A 22,684-nucleotide genomic window follows, 5' to 3' on the forward strand; every position below is an offset into this window, starting at 1 on the left:
TTTCAGCTGAGTGCACCTTTGAGAGTTGAAATGTTGTTGGTTCGAACCCAACTCCAGGTTTGAGCAGACATTACTGAAACTTCAGGACAGCAATAACGGGGCATTATGTCACAGGAAGTTTTGCTAGAGGTTTAATTGTCATTTACCAGTGATCTACATGAATGCCAATGATCTCATGACACTGTCTGATTAAGAACAAGGAATTGTCATATCAACATTTGTCTCTCCTTAAATTATTACTTGGCCCATTGTTGCTTTGTGGATGTGATTTCTTGCTGGACCTGAAAGAGCAAACATTTGAACATTCGTCCATGAGCACAGTCCCATGTGTACAAAACACTTTGCAGAATTTCTGAGTTGTGGGGGTATTTTTTCATCCTTAATCCCTTGGAGGGGCCACCTGGAGGGTTAAATCTGGTGTAGTGAATCCATCATCTGCACAGTATTTATTTTCCTTTTTTAACATAAACTATTTTTAACATAAATAGAAAACAGAACCATTAATCTATTTGCTATAGCGGCAGTGGCTTAGTGATATCGCTGTTGTCACCAAGTCAGAAGGTTGCGAGTTTAAGCCCCACACCAGAGACCTGAGTACACAATCCAGACTTACACTTGGGTGCAGCTGGGGAGTGCTGTACTGTTGGAGGTGCTGTCATTAGGTAGCTAAGGGAAGTGGGGGTCCCGATAGCAAAAGGGCTTGATATAATCTTCCAATCTTCCCTATATAGTGCGGAGTTGCCAGATGATTAGAGAGTGGTAAATGTGATCTTGAAGATTGACCCCATGTGACCAGGAACATTCTGCCCAAGGTTTTCAAGGAGGGGACTGTGAAAATGTTCTCAAACAGAGCAAAATGTCACTCAGTGGCCAGGTTGGTTATTACAGTGTATAGTAACTGAAGGTATAGCCTCTCCTGCTGTCTATCAGGGGCCACGTGATGTTCTTGGAGGCTCCAACCAATAAGCCCTAAGCGTGGGTATCAGGGGGTGGGGCTTCCTGACAAGAGTCCTGATCGAGCATGTAGCATCTAAAAAGCTCTCTGCAATAAAATTTATCTGTTTCTTGTCGAAACTTGTCTGCTCCGTCAAGTTATTACACAGTATGACCATACTTTGCAGGTAAAACCCATTAAAATGATGGGCTAACAATTTATCATGAGTAAAAGTTGACACAAAAATGTGGCATCAGGGAGTCGAGTGGGTCTCCTGCCACACATAAGAAATGACTTACATCATCAGTGAAATTCTTTTCAAATTCTTTGTACTTCTTGCTGTTTTTGTTTTCAAGTTCTGTTGTAAATGCCACATTTGTAATTCTTGTTGACACTTGCAGCACAGTAGCAGCTATGAAGAGAAATTAGTTATGTGAATCATTATAAATGTCATTCATGTTGCCGTAGCTATAGTTTTGAATGACATTGTAGACACTGTGACTCAGTCTGTGGCTATTTGTGCCAGTGTCAGTATTATAACCTCTGAGATAAGCCTCTGGTGTGCTCGCCAGAGGCTGGGATTTGTCCATTTTGACTCTGAACACCCTAGACCGGGAAATCTGCTGTACTGTAACTTGGCTTGGACTTGGGAACGGGTTTGGTGGACTTGGGACCAGAAGCAAACACAGAACTAAACTTACATCAAATTATTCTTCATGTTGTTGGGGTACATTGTTTTTTCCTGTGTGCGGTGGGAATTTAAGATCCAGGAGGGTTGTTGTTCGAGGGCTATAGGTGCCATTCAGTGTCCAAAGCGGTGCCGGCAGAACATGCACAGACCTTTGGGGCCGCAGTAGGTGGAGCGAGCCAGTTTTGACATCAGTAAGTTCAGAAAGCTGATCTGACGCCAGCAGTGCCTTTTTGGAGTTCCATGCTCCAGACAGTGCCCTGTTTTAACAAGGATCCATTATGGTCCACTGTGTGCTGCCAAATTCGCCAGCATGATGGCACACCAGCTATATGACGAGTCGTTCAGGAACAGAAGGGGGAACTGGAGCAGGAGAATGAAGAGGAAGAGACAGCCCCTTTCTGGTTGACCGTTCACGAAGAACTCATCTGACTGCAATCGCTGGGGTACAGTCTCAGGGTATGGGGTTCGATTGTTTAGGGCTGAGATGGGGAAAAATGAGTTCACTGAAAGGGTTGTGAATTTTTTGGAATTCGCTACCCCAGGAGGTAGTAGATGCTCCATCGTTGAATATGTTTAAGACTGGTGTAGACAGATTTTTGATCTCTCAGGGAATCAAGGGGTATAGGGAAAGTGGAGTTGAACCTGAAGTTCAACAATGATCGCATTGAATGGTACGGCAGCCTCGTTGAGTCATACGGTCTATTCCTGCTCCTGTTTCTTATGCTTTTATCTACAGTAAGCCCTACCCGAATTTCCCAGTCTGCTACAGTCTTATATATTTTTCATTTGTTCATGGGAGCATCTTTTGCAGTGCCAACATTTGTTGCTTATTCCTCATTGCCTTTGTGAAAGTGGTGGTGAGCCACCTTCTTGAACTGCTGCAGTCCTTATAGTGTACATGCATCCACAGTGCTCTTAGGTAGCACCTTGCAGAATTTTCACCCAGCAATGATGAAGATAAATTTCGAAGTCAGTGTGTCTGATTTGGAGGGGAACTTGCAGGTGATGATTTTCCCATGTGCCTACTGCCCTTGCCAGTCTAGGTGGTAGCAGTCGAGGGGTTGGAAGTTGCTGCCAAAGGATGCTTTGCAAGTTGCTGCAGTGCATCTTGCAGATGGTACATATAGCATCCACAGTGCACCACTAGTGGAAGGAGCGAATTTTTAAGGTGGTGGATGGGGTGCCAATCAAGCAGGCTGCTTTGCCCTGAATAGTGCCGAGCTTCCCGAATGCTGTAGATGCCATGTTCACCCAGGTAATTGCAGAATGTTCCATCACACTCATGACTTGTGCCCTGTAGAAGGTGGACAAGCTTTGGGGAGTCAGGAGGTGAGTTTGCTCACTGCAGAACTCTGAACCTCTGAGCTGCTCTTGCAGCCATAGTATTTATATGGCTAGTCCAGTTCAGTTATGGTCAATCGTAACCCCAAGGATGTTGATAATTGAAGTTTCACAGAATCACAGAATTTTAACGGCACAGAAGGAGGTCATTCATCCCATCATGTCTGCACCGGCTCTCCAAATGGGCATTATGACCTAGTGCCATTGCCCTGCCTTTCCCCGGACCCTGCACGTTGCTTCTATTCAAATAATCATCCAAATCCCTCTTGAATGTCTCAATTGAACTTGCCTCCGCCACACTTCCAGGCAGTGCATTCCAGACCTGAACCACTCATTGTGTGAAAAAGTTTTTTCTCACGTCACAATGGCGATGTCATTGAATGTCAAGGGGAGGCAGCTAGGCGCTCTCTCATTGGAGATGGTCAATGTCTGGTGCTTGTCCAGCATGAATGGTAATTTCCACTTATCAGCCCAAGCCTGAATGTTGTCCAGGTCTTGATACATGTAGACACAGACTGCTACATTATCTGAGGAGTTGCAAATGGTACTGAATACAGTGCGATCATCCACGAACATCCTTATAATGGAGGGATCATGGTCATCGATGAAGCAGCTGAAGATGGTTGGGCCTAGGAGCACCACCTTGAGGAACTCCTGCAGCAATGTCCTAGGGCTGAGATGATTGACCCCTAACAATCACAACCATCTTCTTTTGAGCTTGCCAGCCAGCAGAGACTTTTCCCCTGATTCCTATTGGCTTCAGCTTTGTCGCTGACAGAGATTAGTTTATTATTCCAGGTTTATTTAACAATGTGAATTTAAATTCTCCTGCTGTTGCTGGCATTTGAATTTGTGTCTCTGGGTCATTAGTCCGGGTCTCTAGATTACTTGTCCGCTAACATAATCACTCAATTCTCATCTTTCAACTTTTCCAAACTGACTGGGACCATTCATAAAATGTGGGGAAACTGCCTCAGCCTTAGAGGTTTCAGAAGCCACTTCCTAGAGGGAAAATTTAGAGGCTATTCATTAAAAGAAAGGTTGACATGATTTGATCCGATTTTTGCATCATGCTGATCCCAGGGGCAAAGTAAATCCACACACCCACTCGCTCTGCTTGCACCCTCAACTTCTCCAAAAAAAAATTCCTTTCATCTTGAAGGATCCGCCCTCTCACCAGTCAGTTCTGGCTGAGACAACTGCATCCCTAAAGGTTAAACCTAACCCACGTGTCCCACCTACGGGGGACATTGAGGGACATTTGCCCTGGCAAATGAACGCCATGGTCTGATTCATCTAGTAAACCTGAGTCTTGCTGAAGATTAACATTTCAGCTCTCTCCCAGGTTGTGCCAATCTTCTGTTGTTCCGTGTTCAGATTCAGCCCCACAAAAAGCTCCCAACACCTGCTCCAGCTACAATGCGCCCATCCTTCTAAAGGTGCATGCTAGCTGCATAGGCTTTTAACTGGTGTTAGCCACTTACAATATTGGCCCCCTTCTCAGGCATCCAGCCAACCAAAGGTAGTGTTAGCACTGGCTTGATGCTGCAATCAGGTAAAGCAGCAGACAGCACGAAGCAGGAGTCAACAGCACAGCTTCATAGCAAGATCCCTGGACCTGGATCTTGGCGGCGAGGGAAGGTGGCATGGGGGATGGAGGGGTGGTAGATGCTATCAAATTTCTCCCTGTGTTTTCCAGGTAAAGCCATCATGGTGATGTGAGAATGATCCACATTCATGATTTAACCAGTGTTAAGAATTATAAAACATTCAGAATGAGAAAATGATCAGCCCTCCGGAACCCCTTCGATCATGGATCCCCTCCCTTTCCACATCCAATGTAATGTACATTATCCCATATGTTCGATATATCTCCAATGCTGCAGAAATATACATCCAGTTTGAAGGATCCTTACTGCGCTTCAAGCATTATCAGTTCTTCATTGGCTCGTCTAACTGTAAGCAATGTTAACCCCTATTTAAAATGATGAATCAAGATGGATCACACCTGCCCCAGCACTGGGGCATTATTACAGCTAATGATCGTCCAGGGGGAGCTACAGGAAGAGCAGCAGCAACATTACGCTCGAGAAACATACCTGTCCTGACGTTCCTGCTAATTGCCTGCTGCTGACCGCATGTTGTTGTGGAAATCGTAATCTCATATTCAACATCGGGCAGGAGGCCTCTCAAAACGGCTGCTTCTGACTCACTTTGAATACTCTCCACTCCATTAAAGCTGGCGATTGTGACATTGAAGTGAGTCTGCTTGACTGCATTGTTTGTATCCCAGGTAATGGAAATGGTCTCACTTTCCACCGATATCAGCTTAATACGATTGAACTTCAATGGAACTGTAAAAAAAACATGCTTCTTCGTAATCAAGCATCAGCATTTTAATCATTTTCATCTTAAACAGTATATTTTTCTTAATTACATTGACAAAAATTAGATGGCACCCTGCTGGGAAATAGAACTGAAGATGAATAACTAATGGCGTCTTCAGCAATCAATGGGTTGAATTTAATAATTCAGAGTGTACACTGTAATGGATTTTCTTCTTATTGTGTTAAAAAAGACATGCTACAGAAAGCACAAGAAGGTATGACACGTCACTCCGAACTGATCCACCAACTCCATTCATTCTGCTTTATTATAGACTTCACCCAACTCCACTTTAATCACAAGAGTACTGCAAGTAGAATTCCAGAGTACCATCCAATCTTGCAACCTATAGCAAATAATCATAGATCGCTTTTCTTCCCAGGAAATTCCATGGTCCCAGCAGTTTACCTTTTCAAACAGTTAACCAAATATGTCTGCTTCTCATTTGTAACTCACAATCTTGCAGCTAGCTGGCTCTTTGAAAGGACCTTGTATTGTTGAGTTTGTATTGTTGGCAGCAAATTCCACCCACTGATAGCAGATATCAGACATCCAGGTGTCTGTTAGCCATGATTTATCAACCAGCAGGCCAGCCATTAAAATTGGCCATGCTGTGCTTTGTTTCTGTGACTTCGTTACAGTAACCTACAATAAGATCCTGATATAAATATATTTTTTCAACATTCAATCAAAGGATGGGCAATAAATGCTGGCCCAGCCAGCGAAGCCCACATTCCGTGAATGAATAAAAAAAGAGTTTGCCTTGTAATTAATGGACAGCCACGATATACTGGCTTTCCATTAATTGCAGAGCAAACATATAATGGCTCTGTTACACTAAATAATCAAGCAACTTACCACAGGGTGCAGCAGCAGTAGATGTGGTGGTACCGGTGGTGGTTACTGTTGTAGTGGTGGTTGTGGGAGTCATTGTGTTAACAGCAGTGGAGGTTTTTGTCACTGTTGTGGTAAGAGAACTGGTAGCAGCAGAGGTTACTTTAATGGTGCTAGGAACGGTAGTTGAATTCACTAATGTTACGCCTGCAGAACTGGTTGTTGCAGGTGGAATGAGGGTTGTTGCGGAGATAGCAGTGGTGGTGATGGTAGGAGCTGGTGATGAAATGGGCACACTTGATGGACTAGATGTTGGAGCTGGTGATGAAGTGGGCACACCTGATGGACTAGATGCTGGAGGTGGTGATGAAGTGGGCACACTTGATGGACTAGATGTTGGGGCAGGTGATGAAGCGGGCACACCTGATGGACTAGATGCTGGAGCTGGTGATGAAGTGGGCACACTTGATGGACTAGATGTTGGGGCAGGTGATGAAGCGGGCACACCTGATGGACTAGATGCTGGAGCTGGTGATGAAGTGGGCACACTTGACGAATGAGATGTTGGAGCTGGTGATGAAGCAGGCTCACGTGATGGGCTAGATGTTGGGGCTGGCAATGCAGACGTGGGCAGACTTAATGCACTTGATGTTGCGGCTGGTGATGTAGAAGCGGGCACACTTGCTGGACTAGATGTTAGAGCTGGTGATGAAGTGGGCACACGTGATGGGCTAGATGCTGAGGCTGGTGATGAAGCAGGCACACTTGATAGACTAGATGTTTGGGCTGGTGAAGTAGACATGGGCAAACTTGATGGGCTAGATGTTGGGCCTGGTGAGGAAGGGGACACACCTGGACTAGGTGTTGGGGCTGGTGAAGTAGACATGGGTACACTTGATGGGCTAGATGTTGGGCCTGGTGAGGAAGTGGGCACACCTGGACTAAATGTTGGGTCTTGTGATGAAGTGGGCACACTTGATAGGCTAGATGTTGGGGCTGATGATACAGATATGGGCACACTTGATGGGCTAGATGTTGGAGCTGGTGAAGTAGACATGGGCACACTTGGGCTAGATGTTGGAGCTGGTGAAGTAGACATGGGCACACTTGATGGGCTAGATGTTGGAGCTGGTGAAGTAGACATGGGCACACTTGGGCTAGATGTTGGAGCTGGTGAAGTAGACATGGGCACACTTGGGCTAGATGTTGGAGCTGGTGAAGTAGACATGGGCACACTTGGGCTAGATGTTGGAGCTGGTGAAGTAGACATGGGCACACTTGGGCTAGATGTTGGAGCTGGTGAAGTAGACATGGGCACACTTGATGGGCTAGATGTTGCAGCTGGTGATGAAGCGGGCACACTTGATGGACTAGATGTTGGGGCTGGTAAAGTAGTAGCAGGTATACTTAATGCACTGGATGTTGTAGCTGCTGATGAAGCGGGCACACTTGATGGACTAGATGTTAGAGCTGGTGATGAAGTGGGCACACTTGATGGAGTAGATGTTGGGCCTGGTAAAGTAGAGGTCAGCACACTTGATGGGCTAGACGTTGGGCCTGGTGAGGAAGGGGGCACACCTGGACTAGATGTTGGGGCATGTGATGAACCAGGCACAATTGATGGGTTGGATGTAGGGGCAAGTGATGAAGTGTGCACACTTAATGGGCTAGATGTCAGAGCTGGTGATGAAGCAAGCACACTCGATGTGCTAGATGTTGGGGCAGGTGAGGAAGTGGGCATACTTGATGGGCTAGGTGTTGGAGCTGGTGAAGTAGAAGTGGACACACTTGATGTGCTAGGTGTTGGGGCATGTGATGAAGCTGGCACACTTGATGTGCTAGGTGTTGGGGCATGTGATGAAGCAGGTACACTTGATGGGCTAGATGTTGGGGCATAGGATGAAGCGGGCACACTTGATGGGCTAGATGTTGGGGTATGTGATGAAGTGGGCACACTTGGACTAGATGTTAGAGCTGGTGATGAAGCAGGCACACTCGATCTGCTAGATGTTGGGGCAGGTAAGAAAGTGGGCACACTTGATGGGCTAGGTGTTGGAGCTGGTGAAGTAGAAGTGGGCACACTTGATGGGCTAGATGTTGGGGCATGGGATGAAGCGGGACCACTTGATGGACTAGATGTTTGGACAGATGATGAAGTGGGCACATTTGATGGAGTAGATGTTGGGCCTGGTAAAGTAGAGGTTAGCACACTTGATGGGCTAGATGTTGGGCCTGGTGAGGAAGGGGGCACACCTGGACTAGATGTTGGGGCATGTGATGAACCAGGCACAATTGATGGGTTGGATGTAGGGGCAAGTGATGAAGTGTGCACACTTAATGGGCTAGATGTCAGAGCTGGTGATGAAGCAAGCACACTTGATGTGCTAGATGTTGGGGCAGGTGAGGAAGTGGGCACCCTTGATGGGCTAGGTGTTGGAGCTGGTGAAGTAGAAGTGGGCACACTTGATGTGCTAGGTGTTGGGGCATGTGATGAAGCTGGCACACTTGATGTGCTAGGTGTTGGGGCATGTGATGAAGCGGGTACACTTGATGGGCTAGATGTTGGGGCATAGGATGAAGCGGGCACACTTGATGGGCTAGATGTTGGGGTATGTGATGAAGTGGGCACACTTGGACTAGATGTTAGAGCTGGTGATGAAGCAGGCACACTTGATGTGCTAGATGTTGGGGCAGGTGAGAAAGTGGGCACACTTGATGGGCTAGGTGTTGGAGCTGGTGAAGTAGAAGTGGGCACACTTGATGGGCTAGATGTTGGGGCATGGGATGAAGCGGGACCACTTGATGGGCTAGGTGTTGGGGTATGTGATGAAGCGGGCACACTTGGGCTAGATGATGGGGCTGGTGATGAATCTGGCAAACTTGATGGACTAGATGTTGGAGCTGGTGATGAAGCAGGCACACTTGATGGGTTGGATGTTGGGGCAGGTGATGAAGCAGGCACACTTGATGGAGTAGATGTTAGGGCTGGTGATGAAGCGGGCACACTTGATGGACTAGATGTTGATGCTGGTGATGAAGCGGGCACACTTGGGCTGGATGTTGGGGCTGGTGATGAAGCGGGCACACTTGATGGACTAGATGTTGGAGCTGATGATGAGGCGGGCACACTTGATGGACTAGATGTTGGGGATGGTGATGAGGCAGGCAAACTTGACGGGCTAGATGTTGGGGATGGTGATGAAGCAGGCACACTTGACAGATTGGATGTTGGGGCAGGTGATGAAGCGGGCAAACTTGAGGGCCTAGATGTTGGTGCTGGTGATGAAGTGGGCACACTTGATGGACTAGATGTTGGGGCTGGTGATGAAGCGGGTAAACTTGAGGGGCTAGATGTTGAGGCATGTGATGAAGCAGGCACACTTGACGGGTTGGATGTTGGGGCAGGTGATGAAGTGGGCATACTTGGACTAGATGTTGGGGCTGGTGATGAAGTGGGCACACTTGATGGGCTAGATGTTGGGGCATGGGATGAAGCGGGACCACTTGATGGACTAGATGTTTGGACAGATGATGAAGTGGGCACATTTGATGGAGTAGATGTTGGGCCTGGTAAAGTAGAGGTTAGCACACTTGATGGGCTAGATGTTGGGCCTGGTGAGGAAGGGGGCACACCTGGACTAGATGTTGGGGCATGTGATGAACCAGGCACAATTGATGGGTTGGATGTAGGGGCAAGTGATGAAGTGTGCACACTTAATGGGCTAGATGTCAGAGCTGGTGATGAAGCAAGCACACTTGATGTGCTAGATGTTGGGGCAGGTGAGGAAGTGGGCACCCTTGATGGGCTAGGTGTTGGAGCTGGTGAAGTAGAAGTGGGCACACTTGATGTGCTAGGTGTTGGGGCATGTGATGAAGCTGGCACACTTGATGTGCTAGGTGTTGGGGCATGTGATGAAGCGGGTACACTTGATGGGCTAGATGTTGGGGCATAGGATGAAGCGGGCACACTTGATGGGCTAGATGTTGGGGTATGTGATGAAGTGGGCACACTTGGACTAGATGTTAGAGCTGGTGATGAAGCAGGCACACTTGATGTGCTAGATGTTGGGGCAGGTGAGAAAGTGGGCACACTTGATGGGCTAGGTGTTGGAGCTGGTGAAGTAGAAGTGGGCACACTTGATGGGCTAGATGTTGGGGCATGGGATGAAGCGGGACCACTTGATGGGCTAGGTGTTGGGGTATGTGATGAAGCGGGCACACTTGGGCTAGATGATGGGGCTGGTGATGAATCTGGCAAACTTGATGGACTAGATGTTGGAGCTGGTGATGAAGCAGGCACACTTGATGGGTTGGATGTTGGGGCAGGTGATGAAGCAGGCACACTTGATGGAGTAGATGTTAGGGCTGGTGATGAAGCGGGCACACTTGATGGACTAGATGTTGATGCTGGTGATGAAGCGGGCACACTTGGGCTGGATGTTGGGGCTGGTGATGAAGCGGGCACACTTGATGGACTAGATGTTGGAGCTGATGATGAGGCGGGCACACTTGATGGACTAGATGTTGGGGATGGTGATGAGGCAGGCAAACTTGACGGGCTAGATGTTGGGGATGGTGATGAAGCAGGCACACTTGACAGATTGGATGTTGGGGCAGGTGATGAAGCGGGCAAACTTGAGGGCCTAGATGTTGGTGCTGGTGATGAAGCGGGTAAACTTGAGGGGCTAGATGTTGAGGCATGTGATGAAGCAGGCACACTTGACGGGTTGGATGTTGGGGCAGGTGATGAAGTGGGCATACTTGGACTAGATGTTGGGGCTGGTGATGAAGTGGGCACACTTTGGCTAGATGTTGGGGCTGATGATGAAGCGGGCACACTTGTTGGACTAGATGTTGAAGCTGGTGATGAAGTGGGCACACTTGCCGGGCTAGATGTTGGGGCTGGTGATGAAGCGGGCACACTTGATGAACTAGATGTTGTGGCTGGTGATGAAGCGGGCACACTTGATGGGCTAGAAGTTGGGGCATGTGATGAAGCAGGCACACTTGATGGGCTAGATGTTGGACCTGGTGATGAAAAAGTGGGCACACTTTCTGGGCTAGATGTTGGACCTGGTGATGAAGCGGGCACACTTGATGGACTAGATGTTGAAGCTGGTGATGAAGTGGGCACACTTGACGGGCTAGATGTTGGGGCTGGTGATGAAGCGGGCACACTTGATGGACTAGATGTTGTGGCTGGTGATGAAGCGGGCACACTTGACGGGCTAGAAGTTGGGGCATGTGATGAAGCAGGTGCATTTGATGGGCTTGACTTTGGACCTGGTGATGAAGAAGTGGGCACAGTTTCTGGGCTAGATGTTGGACCTGGTGATGAAGCGGGCACACTTGATGGACTAGATATTGTGGCTGGTGATGAAGCGGGAACACTTGATGGGCTAGATTTTGGGGCTGGTGATGAAGCGGGCACACTTGGACTAGATGTTGAAGCTGGTGATGAAGCGGGCAAACTTGATGGGTTGGATGTTGGGGCTGGTGATGAAGCAGGCACACTTGAAGGGCTAGATTTTGGACCTGGTGACGAAGAAGTGGGCACAGTTTCTGGGCTAGATGTTGGACCTGGTGATGAAGCGGGCACACTTGATGGGCTAGATGTTGGAGCTGGTGATGAAACAGGCACACTTGATGGACTAGATGTTGGAGCTGGTGATGAAGCGGGTACACTTGATGGGCTAGATGTTAGGGTAGGTGATGAAGTGGGCACACTTGATGGGCTAGATGTTTGAGCTGATGATGAAGTGGGTATACTTGCTGGACTAGATGTTGGGGCTGGTGATGAAGAAGTGGGCACACTTGATGGACTAGAGGTTAGAGCTGGTGATGAAGTGGGCACACTTGATGGACTAGATGCTGGACCTGGTGATGAAGAAGTTGGCTCACTTGATGGAACGGAGGTTAGAACTGGTGATGAAGCGGGCACACTTGATGTGCTAGATGTTGGAGCTGATGATGAAGAAGTGGGCACAATTGATGGGCTAGATGTTGGACCTGGTGATGAAGAAGTGGGCACAATTGATGGGCTAGATGTTGGACCTGGTGATGAAGAAGTGGGCACACGTGATGGACTAGATGTTGGACCTGGTGATGAAGAAGTGGGCACAATTGATGGACTAGAGGTTAGAGCTGTTGATGAAGCAGGCACACTTGATGGACTAGATGTTGGGGCTGGTGATGAAGCGGGCACAATTGATGGACTAGATGTTGGAGTTGGTGATGAAGAAGTGGGCACACTTGATGGACTAGAGGTTAGAGCTGTTGATGAAGCAGGCACACTTGATGGACTAGATGTTGGGGCTGGTGATGAAGCGGGCACAATTGATGGACTAGATGTTGGAGTTGGTGATGAAGAAGTGGGCACACTTGATGGACTAGAGGTTAGAGCTGTTGATGAAGCAGGCACACTTGATGGACTAGATGTTGGGGCTGGTGATGAAGCGGGCACAATTGATGGACTAGATGTTGGAGTTGGTGATGAAGTGGGCACACTTGATGGGCTAGATGTTGGACCTGGTGATGAAGAAGTGGGCACACTTTCTGGGCTAGATGTTGGAGCTGGTGATGAAGCGGGCAAACTTGAGGGGCTAGATGTTGGTGCTGGTGATGAAGTGGGCACAATTGATGGACTAGATGTTGGGGCTGGTGATGAAGCGGGTAAACTTGAGGGGCTAGATGTTGAGGCATGTGATGAAGCAGGCACACTTGATGGGTTGGATGTTGGGGCAGGTGATGAAGTGGGCACACTTGGACTAGATGTTGGGGCTGGTGATGAAGTGGGCACACTTTGGCTAGATGTTGGGGCTGATGATGAAGTGGGCACACTTGATCGTCTAGATGTTGAAGCTGGTGATGAAGCGGGCAAACTTGATGGGTTGGATGTTGGGGCAGGTGATGAAGCGGGCACACTTGATGGGCTAGAAGTTGGAGCATGAGATGAAGCAGGCACACTTGATGGGCTAGATGTTGGACCTGGTGATGAAAAAGTGGGCACACTTGATGGGCTAGATGTTGGACCTGGTGATGAAGCGGGCACACTTGATGGACTAGATGTTGAAGCTGGTGATGAAGAGGGCAAACTTGATGGGTTGGATGTTGGGGCAGGTGATGAAGCGGGCACACTTGATGGACTAGATAATGTGGCTGGTGATGAAGCGGGCACACTTGGGCTAGATGTTGGGGCTGGTGATGAAGCGGGCAAACTTGATGGACTAGATGTTGAAGCTGGTGATGAAGCGGGCAGACTTGATGGGTTGGATGTTGGGGCAGGTGATGAAGCGGGCACACTTGATGGACTAGATGTTGAAGCTGGTGATGAAGCGGGCAGACTTGATGGGCTAGAAGTTGGGGCATGTGATGAAGCAGGCGCACTTGATGGGCTAGATGTTTGACCTGGTGATGAAGCGGGCACACTTGATGGGCTAGATGTTGGAGCTGGTGATGAAACAGGCACACTTGATGGACTAGATGTAGGAGCTGGTGATGAAGCGGGTACACTTGATGGGCTAGATGTTAGGGTAGGTGATGAAGTGGGCACACTTGATGGGCTAGATGTTTGAGCTGATGATGAAGTGGGTATACTTGCTGGACTAGATGTTGGGGCTGGTGATGAAGAAGTGGGCACACCTTTTGGGCTAGATGTTGGAACTGGTGATGAAGAAGTGGGCACACTTGATGGACTAGAGGTTAGAGCTGGTGATGAAGTGGGCACACTTGATGGACTAGATGCTGGACCTGGTGATGAAGAAGTGGGCTCACTTGATGGACTAGAGGTTAGAGCTGGTGATGAAGCGGGCACACCTGATGGGCTAGATGTTGGAGCTGGTGATGAAGCGGGCACACTTGATGGGCTAGATGCTGGGGCTGGTGATGTAGATGTAGGCACACTTGATGGACTAGATGTTTGAGCTGCTGATGTGGAATTGGACACACTTGATGGACTAGTTGTTGAGTCTCTTGATGTGGAAGTGCGCAGGCTTGATGGGGTAGATGTTGGGGCAGTTGAAGTAGAAGTGGGCACACTTGCTGGACCAGATGATGGGGCTGGTGATGACAAATTTGGCATACTTGTTGGACTAGATGTTGGTGCTTGTGATGTAGACCCAGGCAAACTTGATGGACTAGGCGTTGGAATCGTTGATGGAGAAGTGGGAACACTTAATGGGCTAGTTGTTGTGCCCAATGATGTATAGTCCTGCACACTTGACGGACTAGTTGTTAGGGCCGGTGATGGAGAAGCAGGCATGTTTGATTGACTTGATGTTGAAGCTGCGGATGTAGAACTGGGCACAACTGATGGGCTAGATGTTTCAGCTGGTGATATAGAGGTGGGCACACTCGATGGACTAGATGTTGAGGTTTGTGATGTAATGGTGAGCACATCTGATGGATTAAGTATTGAGGTTTGTGATGTAGTACTAGGCATACTTGATGGACTAGATGTTGGGGCAAGTAACGTAGAAGTGGATACACTTGATGAACTAGTTATTGGAGTTGTTATTGTAGAAATTGGCACACTCAATATACTGGATGTCAGAGCTGAAGTTGTGGAAGTGGGCGCACTTGAATGACTAAATGTTGAAGCTGGTGATGTAGACATGGGCACACTGGATTGACTAGATGCTGGAGCAGAAGATGAGGAAGTGGGCCCACTTAATGTTGCAGCTGGTGACAGCGATGTGGGCACAATTGATGCTTCAGATGTAGTTGTTGGTGATGTAACGGTATTCAGACTTGATATGCCAGATGTAGTTTCTTCTGAACTAGAAACCAGCACACTTGATGTACTTGCAGCTGATATGCTTGTCATAGTTTGTGTTGAAGTATTTGAGGGCGATGTAGTAACCGTTGAAGATGGACGTGTGACTGTTCCTGTGGATGTTGATGCACTTGCTGAAGAAGTACTTTTTCCAGGTGCTGATGATGACAAATCTCCTGTTCTGTTTGTTGAAGTAACTGCTGTAAGAGTGGATGTTGATGACCCACCTGTACTTGCACTGACAGCCTGGATCGTTGTTGAAGCAACTGGTGTGCTCATCTGATTAGTGATACCTGAAAATAGAAAGTAAAAGCTTAATTATCACAAACCTCTGCCTTTTATGGAAAGAAAGGGCAAATGTTATTGTTTTAAATTCTTGCCTCATAATTGTCTATTGAAATTAAGAGAAATCTTGTGTTTAACACCATATTTTCACTTGGTTCATGAACATAGTTTTGATTGATGCTGGTCCCAGTCCTACTCACCTTTGAACACGGAGAATAAAATCATTTATTCCTTTCCAGCTGCTGATAAATTAGTTTGCACTTCCTTGAGTCAGCTGGGTGCACTTAAAGCAATGCATGAACATGAATGCAGAATTGGCCCAGTGTCTTACAATCTGCCCATAGTTTAAAGGAGACACTTTCAGGAGCAAGGGAAATGCTACATATTACAAGGTAAGAAGAATTGCTGTCAACTGGAAATAATCCCTGGTCACTGAAAGCCATGAATCATTAAAGAAAACATTCTTCTATTTAATGAAGCTGTGGGGTTAAAGGGGAGATGGCAGTGTGCATACTACATTGGCTAAGGGACAAAGATCAGGGAGCAAAAGTGAGTGGTTCTTTTACAGACTGGATGGGAGTAGAGAGCTGTGATCCCTGGGGATTGTCATTCTGACCAATGCTCATTTATATATAATATACATAATTGACACAAAACTAGGAAGTGCAGTAGACAATGAGGAGGGTAGTAACAGAGTTCAGAAGGAGAGAGAGACAGGCTGATGAAATGGACAGACATGTGTCAGATAAAATTTAACTCAGAAAAATGTGAAGTTGTTTGTTTTGTTATGAAGAATGAGGAGAGGCAATATAACCTAAAGGCCACAAGTTTAATAGTGGTGCAGGAAATGAGAGCTGGAGCTGGAATGTATGCACACGAAACTTTCAAGGTAGCAAGACAGGTTGATGAGGCTGTTCAGGAAGCTAATGGGGCCCTTGGCTTTATATATAATACAAAAACAAAGAAGTCAAATAAATCTTTGTAAAACACTGGCTTGACCTCAGGTGGGATAGTGTGTTCCCTTCTATAGTCACCACAATTTGGGGACATAGTAACAAAGAGATTTACTAGAAGGGTACCAGGGATGAAAGAATGCCCAGCCAACCCTGCAAAGTCCTCCTCGCTAACATTTGGGGATTTCTGTCAAAATTGGGAGACCTGTCCCAGGGACTAGTCAAGCGACAGCCTGACAAAACCATACTCATGGAATCATACCTTACAGACAATGTCCCAGGCACCACCATTCGAATATGTCCTGTTCCCCTAGTAGTACAGACCCACCAAAGGCTGGTTCACAGTAACAAACGAGAGGCCCTAGGAGTCCTTAACATTGACTCCTGATCCCATGAAATCTCAATGCAACAGGCTGATTACCACCTACTGCCTCCCTCAGCTCATAATTCAGTACTCCTTCAGGTTGAACACCAACTAGTAGGACCACTGATGGTAGCAAGGACACAGAATGTACTCTAAATGGGGGTTTTCAATGTCCATCACCAAGCTCAGTGACATCATCACTGATCAAACTGGCCAAGTTCTGGAGGGCATATCTGCCAGACTGGGCCTGCGGGAGGTGATGAGGGATGAACAAGAGGGATATTTGACCTGACCCTCAGCAATCTGCCTGTCACAGGTGAATCTGTCCATGACAGTATTAATAAGAGTGACAACCGGTCAGTCCTTTTTTAAAAGTCTTTCACAGAATGTGGGCAAGGGTGGATTTGCAATGAAATGCACCGTGCCGTGAAATGGGGTCCCCAAAAAAAAGTGGTGGGGGGGGCCCCAAAACGAATGAATTTCAAAACATTCAAACTGGGTGCGTGAACTCGTGCTGCATTTGAAAAGTTAAAAAAGGAAGTGCCAAGTAAAGGTTTGGCACTGGGTCCCACGTGTGGCGGGAATGACAGGCACCCGGGGTGGTCTCGGCCATACCTCTGCCTCTGATCAGCTACAAAAACATACCCGAAGAAAACACCTTTCACATGCGCACGCTTTACTGACAAATGATCATTTCGCAAAGCGGATCTGTCTCCGTCTCTGTCAAACCTTCACAAAGTAACTAAGAAGACTCCGCTATTCCAGCAGGAAAGCGATACTTAGAAAAGAAAGTTTGAAAGGAGCTTGAACTGTTCAGAAATGATATTAACAGATAGTTAGAAATTGCTCCTTTTCCAACCAGGTTGCTGCATCAATTGTATTTTCCCCTTATTTTTGATAAAACCCTCTCCTCCCACATACAAGGCATGGCACTTGTTAACAAGCCTAGAGCAGACCGCTAGGGGCACAGAGTGAGCCAACTCGTTTCACCGAACAACAGTGAAGTCCGCCCACTCACTTCAGCTCATGGTCACCAGGGTAAATAGGGAGCTCATTCACTGGTTGTTTGAATGAATAGCCAGGGCCACAGGTTAAAGGTATCAACACTGGCTCCAGCGCTAGCAGTCTGGCCTCTGGGTCAAATGGTTGTGGGTTCAAGTCCCACTCCCATCCAGACAGACACTGGAGGGAAGTGGTGACCTATCAGTGTTGAGTTATCCTTGGAGTCCTGACTAATATATAACCCTTAATTAAAATTGCACAAAGCCAATTCTAGTTATTATCACCTTATTTGTGGAAACTTACTGGTTGCAAACTGGCTGTGGCATTTCTCACATTCCCATTTCTAAAGTACGTCATTGGCTGCACAGCTTTGGGACTCCTGGTGGTTGTGAAAGGTGCTACATAATTATTGCAAGTCTTTAAATTTTAGTTTGGCTATGGCTTTGATTTTCAAAGTACCAGCCCACCATGCTGGGGTGGGAGGAATCGTAGTCCACGCACACACTTACGGCTGGCTTCTTACCTCATCAATGCCAAGTTAAACTCAATGGCAGGAAATAAGTAGAGAAAGATTCACCTGGCACTGCTCTGGGCTACATCCTATCAGCTGGTTTCATAGTCACATCTTCAGAATCATTCCTTGTCTCTCACTCCAGGCATCGCATCCAGCACGGAGAGACACCAGAAACTGGATTGGAAAATGGACCGTGGTCGAATGGTGGAGGGGAGATGCTGGGCAGTCCCAGAGCTTCACTCCACACATTCCCATTCTCTCTTAAAAATCAGCAAGCTTCATGGGGAGAGTAGTTTCAGCAAAACCTTGGCCATTTTGATCAGAAGTTGAAACATTGATCGCGAGCCGAGTTTTAATTTAATTTTAATGTAAGTGATTGTAATGTGGGCTGACCCGAAACCATAACTGCAGCTCATGCTCTTCCGCTGAGCAAACTAGTTCTGAGATTTTCCAATGAGTGATAAGATCTCAGTAAAGTGCAATGTTTCTCGGGTCTCCTAGATAACAAATGTGTTGTCAGTGCTGTTTTGCCTCAGTAAACTGTTGGCACAGAGCAGGGGCTCTTGCTGGAAAAGCTCAGCAGGTCTGACAGCATTTGTGGAGAGAAAGACAGGGCTAATGCTTTGAGTCCGTATGACCCTTCTTCAGAAACACTCAGTTTCTTAAGAAGAGCCATACGGACTCGAAAAGTTAACTCTGTCTTTCTCTCCACAGATACCGCCAGACCTGCTGAGTTTTTCCAGCAATTTTTGTTTTTGCTTCAGATTTCCAGCATCTGCAGTATTTTGCTTTTATTTTAGGGTTTTGGTCTGCTGTCTCCATCTCTGAACAAAGTTATCCCAACAGACAGACATATCGATGTTCAAGTGAGAGTCTAGTCAGCTCCCCTCTCCTACCTGCAGGCACTCTCTCTCCCTCTCACTCTCTATGCATAATCTGTCTTTTTGGCTCTTCTTGACAGCAAGCTCCATGTTTGCTCACTTCGCGTCGCAATATTTACCATCTTTACCATCGGTCAGACAAGAGGTAAGCTTGGATTTCAACAAGGCAATTATTCATGTAGGCATGTTTTTGCAAATGAAGAGCCACTGGTCACTTTGAGGATTTTCTTGGTTTTGCCTTTCAGGTCCCAGGAGATGGGGTGCGAGGTGTGGCCCCAAAAATGAAGCTGAGCACAGGGCCCCACTAACTTTAAATCCACCACTAGATGTGGGCATTGCTATAGGCCAGCATTTGTGGCCCATCCCTAATGCAGCGTTACCACCATGCTAAATGGAATATATTCAGAACAGATCTAGCAGCTCAAAGCTGAGCTTGAGGTGCTGTGGGCCATCAGCAGCAGCAGAATTGTATTCAACCATTATCTCATGGCCTGGCATATCCCTCATTCTACCAAATCTCCTTCTTCTCTCCAAGGAAAACAGTCCTAATTTATTTTTTCATTTGTTCATGGGATGTGGGTGCCGATGACTAGGCCAGCATTTATTGCCCATCCCTAATTGCCCTTGAGAAGGTGGTAGTGAACTGCCTTCTTGAACTGCTGCAGTCCAACTACTCCAATCTATCTTCATAACTGAAGTTCCTCATCCCTGGAACACTTCTCATAAACCTCTTCTGCAATCTCTCCAATGTCTTCATGTCCTTCCTAAAATGCGATGCCCAGAACTGTCCACAATACTCCAGCTGAGGTCTAACAAGTGTCTTATACAAGTTCAAATAACCTCCTTGCTCTTGTACTCTATGCCCCTATTAATAAAGCCTAGAATACTGCAAGCTTCATTAACTACTCTCTCAACCTGTCCTTCCACCTTTAATGACTTATACACATATACATTCAGGTCCCTCGGCACCTGCTTTAGAGCAGTGCCCTTTATTTTATATTGTCTCTGCATGTCCTTCCTACCAAAATGTATCACCTCACGTTTCCCCACTTTGAACTTCATCTGCTACCTATCCACCCTTCCACGAACATTTCAATGTCCTTTTGAAGGATACAAATGTATTTGTCATATTGAGTTCATATCATGAGACGGATATTTCTCCTATGTGATTACCAGATCTGGTCACTTTTCTGGTGTATCAATGTTAAACACCAGGAATGTCACACAACTATCTAAAAGGCCTGGCTTTGCAATATCAGATCAACTGTCTGTGATAAGCAAGGGAGCACTGAAAAGAATATCCCGGAAGAAAGGACAACGTTAAAGTAGTGCAAAGCGCTGTTTCTGAAGTGTTTGAAAATGCAGGCTGTATACTTGGGTTTTCCAAATTAATTTACTTTGTTTGCTGTAGCAAAGATTCCTAACAACCAAATATCACTAAATCCACTGGAACTGTATAGCACAGTATAACACTGTGGAACAGATATTAAAATTGATATTAAAAGATCTAGCAGTGATTATATTGTTTTACTAATATACTGAATTTTTTTCAGTTATGTTTCTATTTCCACCATTTAATTATTTTCACTCTTTGTCTGTTTGCCTGCCCATATCATTCTTTCAACTTCCATTTTACTCCTTTCCGTTTTGTGGCTGTTTCACCTCTTTTGGCTTCCTAATTCCCTTTCCATTGCTGACTAACAGAACTATCAAATGTTACAGTGTAGAAACCAGTCCACCAATTTGTTGGGTGAATATCTCTGCATGAGCTATCTCATCTAATCACATTCTTCGAGGGGATTTTCCAGTCCCGCCAAGGTCAATGGGCTCTTGAACGTCTCGCTGCATTTTACGACCCCACCCCTGCTCCCACCATGACAGGGCAGTGAAATTCTGCTTCATGGACTCTGCTTCCACCAGAATTTGTGGCCAAAACAACTTCACAGTCTAACCATCCTTTAGCTAAGAACCCTCCCCTTTAACTTTTTGCTGAATATCTTAAATTTGTGTTTTTAATTGCCATCTCACCATCCAGCTGTGTCAGTCTATAACCACCCATTTGATCAGAATCCTTCCTAAACTTGCAGATGTTGAGCAGGTCAAGGCTGAACCTTCTCATTTCGAGCGAAAAAACATCATCACTCCTTCAGTCTCTCTTAAAGCTTCATCTGACCTGACAATTTTCCACATCTTTCCAAGCTCATATTGTCGTTTTATGACACTGCTAAGTTTCTCTTGTTCCCTCTCAGCCTTTCCTTTTATATTAATGTTTGAGGATTTTCCAGCACTTATTCACATTCTAACATTTTTTTAAAAATCCAGCTCATAGACTATTAAATTCAGTAAAGGCTTCCCATGACTGCTGACTGTCAGTTCCCTCTCCCAATTTGTTCAGCCCTGTGAAGGGGCTTATTTATCTTGTGCTTTTTCCTTCTATTATTTGACATCTCATCCATAAACATTACAAGAGCACATAAAAAGGATATAAGCACAAAATTGGAAGCTCAGTGTAACATTGGCAGACTCACCTAAGCTTGTAAATATTAAAATTAAGTTCAAAATCTTTCCTGACTTCATGTTGGTACTGGAACAAGTTACCTCTCGCAGTAAGTGAATGCTTGATGCACAAAATCCTATTTAAGGCTTCCAGAGATGTTTCACAGACGTAATTTCTTACTCATGTAAAATGTTAAAGAATTACAATGATCCATGGTGAGGCTCATAACAAAACCTTTTCATTCTATGCAGGTGAGGCAAGGGGAGTGGCAATAGAAAGCTGGTGTCACTTACATACCTATTTTAACAATGTGTTTTCCAGAGTTCAACTATGCAGTTTAGCCCTTGCCTAATGAAAGGCATCTGTACACAGATGAACAATAGCAAGAGGTGGCTTTGTAAAACTAAAATCCTTTTAGGCATCTGGATTCTTTTTTTTAACCCTTTATGTCTTTGGTGTTCAGAAACCATTCACTAATGGAAACGGAAGGGACAGCCACAACCTGCCCCTTGACCCCTAGCACTGTCTCTTCCGGGTACCCTGTGGGATCAGGGTAACTGCCCTTGTCAGTGCTTCCAACTGATGGCTGGGATTTTTGGGCCCCGATGTGGTGGATGCGGTGGGCCATCCAAACTTCCATTCTCTTCGGCAGAACCAGAAGACCCTGCCGGCAGGAAGAGCAGGAAAATTCTGGCCTTTGTGTAAAGGGTTAATATTAAATATGTAAATGGACAATCTACATCATCAGACGACATCAGAGCATGCTGATAATACTACATGAAGGCTCATACTAAGCCTTGCCCTGCACATGGCTAGAAAAATGTTTAATAAAGGTTAAAGTTTACCAACAGCCTTGCCTCCAGCAGTCTCTATCAATCTTAACCAAGGGCAATTGAAGATAAGACCCATAATGATGATAACAGCCTTTAACTCCCTGTGGAGAGCCCCTTGGCAACACAAACACACACAGCTGACGGTGGCAACCCTCTGTCCCATGTCCTGGGGCTGATTGTTGCTGTGGCAGCGCACTACAGTGCATGGTCATTTTTCATTGGAGCGTTGACTTGGGGAATACAGTTTAATGCCTAGTTTTGGCTTTACTAATATTTATCCTTGTTTGAAAATATTTCTGCATTATGCATTAACTGAAGGATTGCCAACCATCATCAACAGCAAACTTATAGTTAACTTCATTAATGAAGAAAGGAATACATATAAAGATATTTCTGG

General features: G+C 46.3%; 1 protein-coding gene across 1 annotated transcript in view; it reads right to left on the bottom strand.

The window, feature by feature from the left end:
* LOC121290607 (transmembrane cell adhesion receptor mua-3-like) overlaps positions 1-21,542 on the bottom strand; it is a 32,922-nt gene extending 11,380 nt beyond the window's left edge. The window contains exons 1-4 of the mRNA XM_041211271.1: positions 21,486-21,542; positions 15,186-15,251; positions 5,066-5,320; positions 1,234-1,346 (exon numbers count right to left, since the gene is read on the bottom strand). Of these exons, the coding sequence (XP_041067205.1) occupies positions 1,234-1,346; positions 5,066-5,320; positions 15,186-15,251; positions 21,486-21,534 (483 nt within the window). The 5' untranslated portion in view covers positions 21,535-21,542. The remainder of the gene's footprint in view (positions 1-1,233; positions 1,347-5,065; positions 5,321-15,185; positions 15,252-21,485) is intronic.
* Between the last annotated feature and the right edge of the window lie 1,142 nt (positions 21,543-22,684).

This window comes from Carcharodon carcharias, chromosome 18, assembly GCF_017639515.1.
Source record: "Carcharodon carcharias isolate sCarCar2 chromosome 18, sCarCar2.pri, whole genome shotgun sequence".
NCBI classification, from domain to species: domain Eukaryota; kingdom Metazoa; phylum Chordata; class Chondrichthyes; order Lamniformes; family Lamnidae; genus Carcharodon; species Carcharodon carcharias.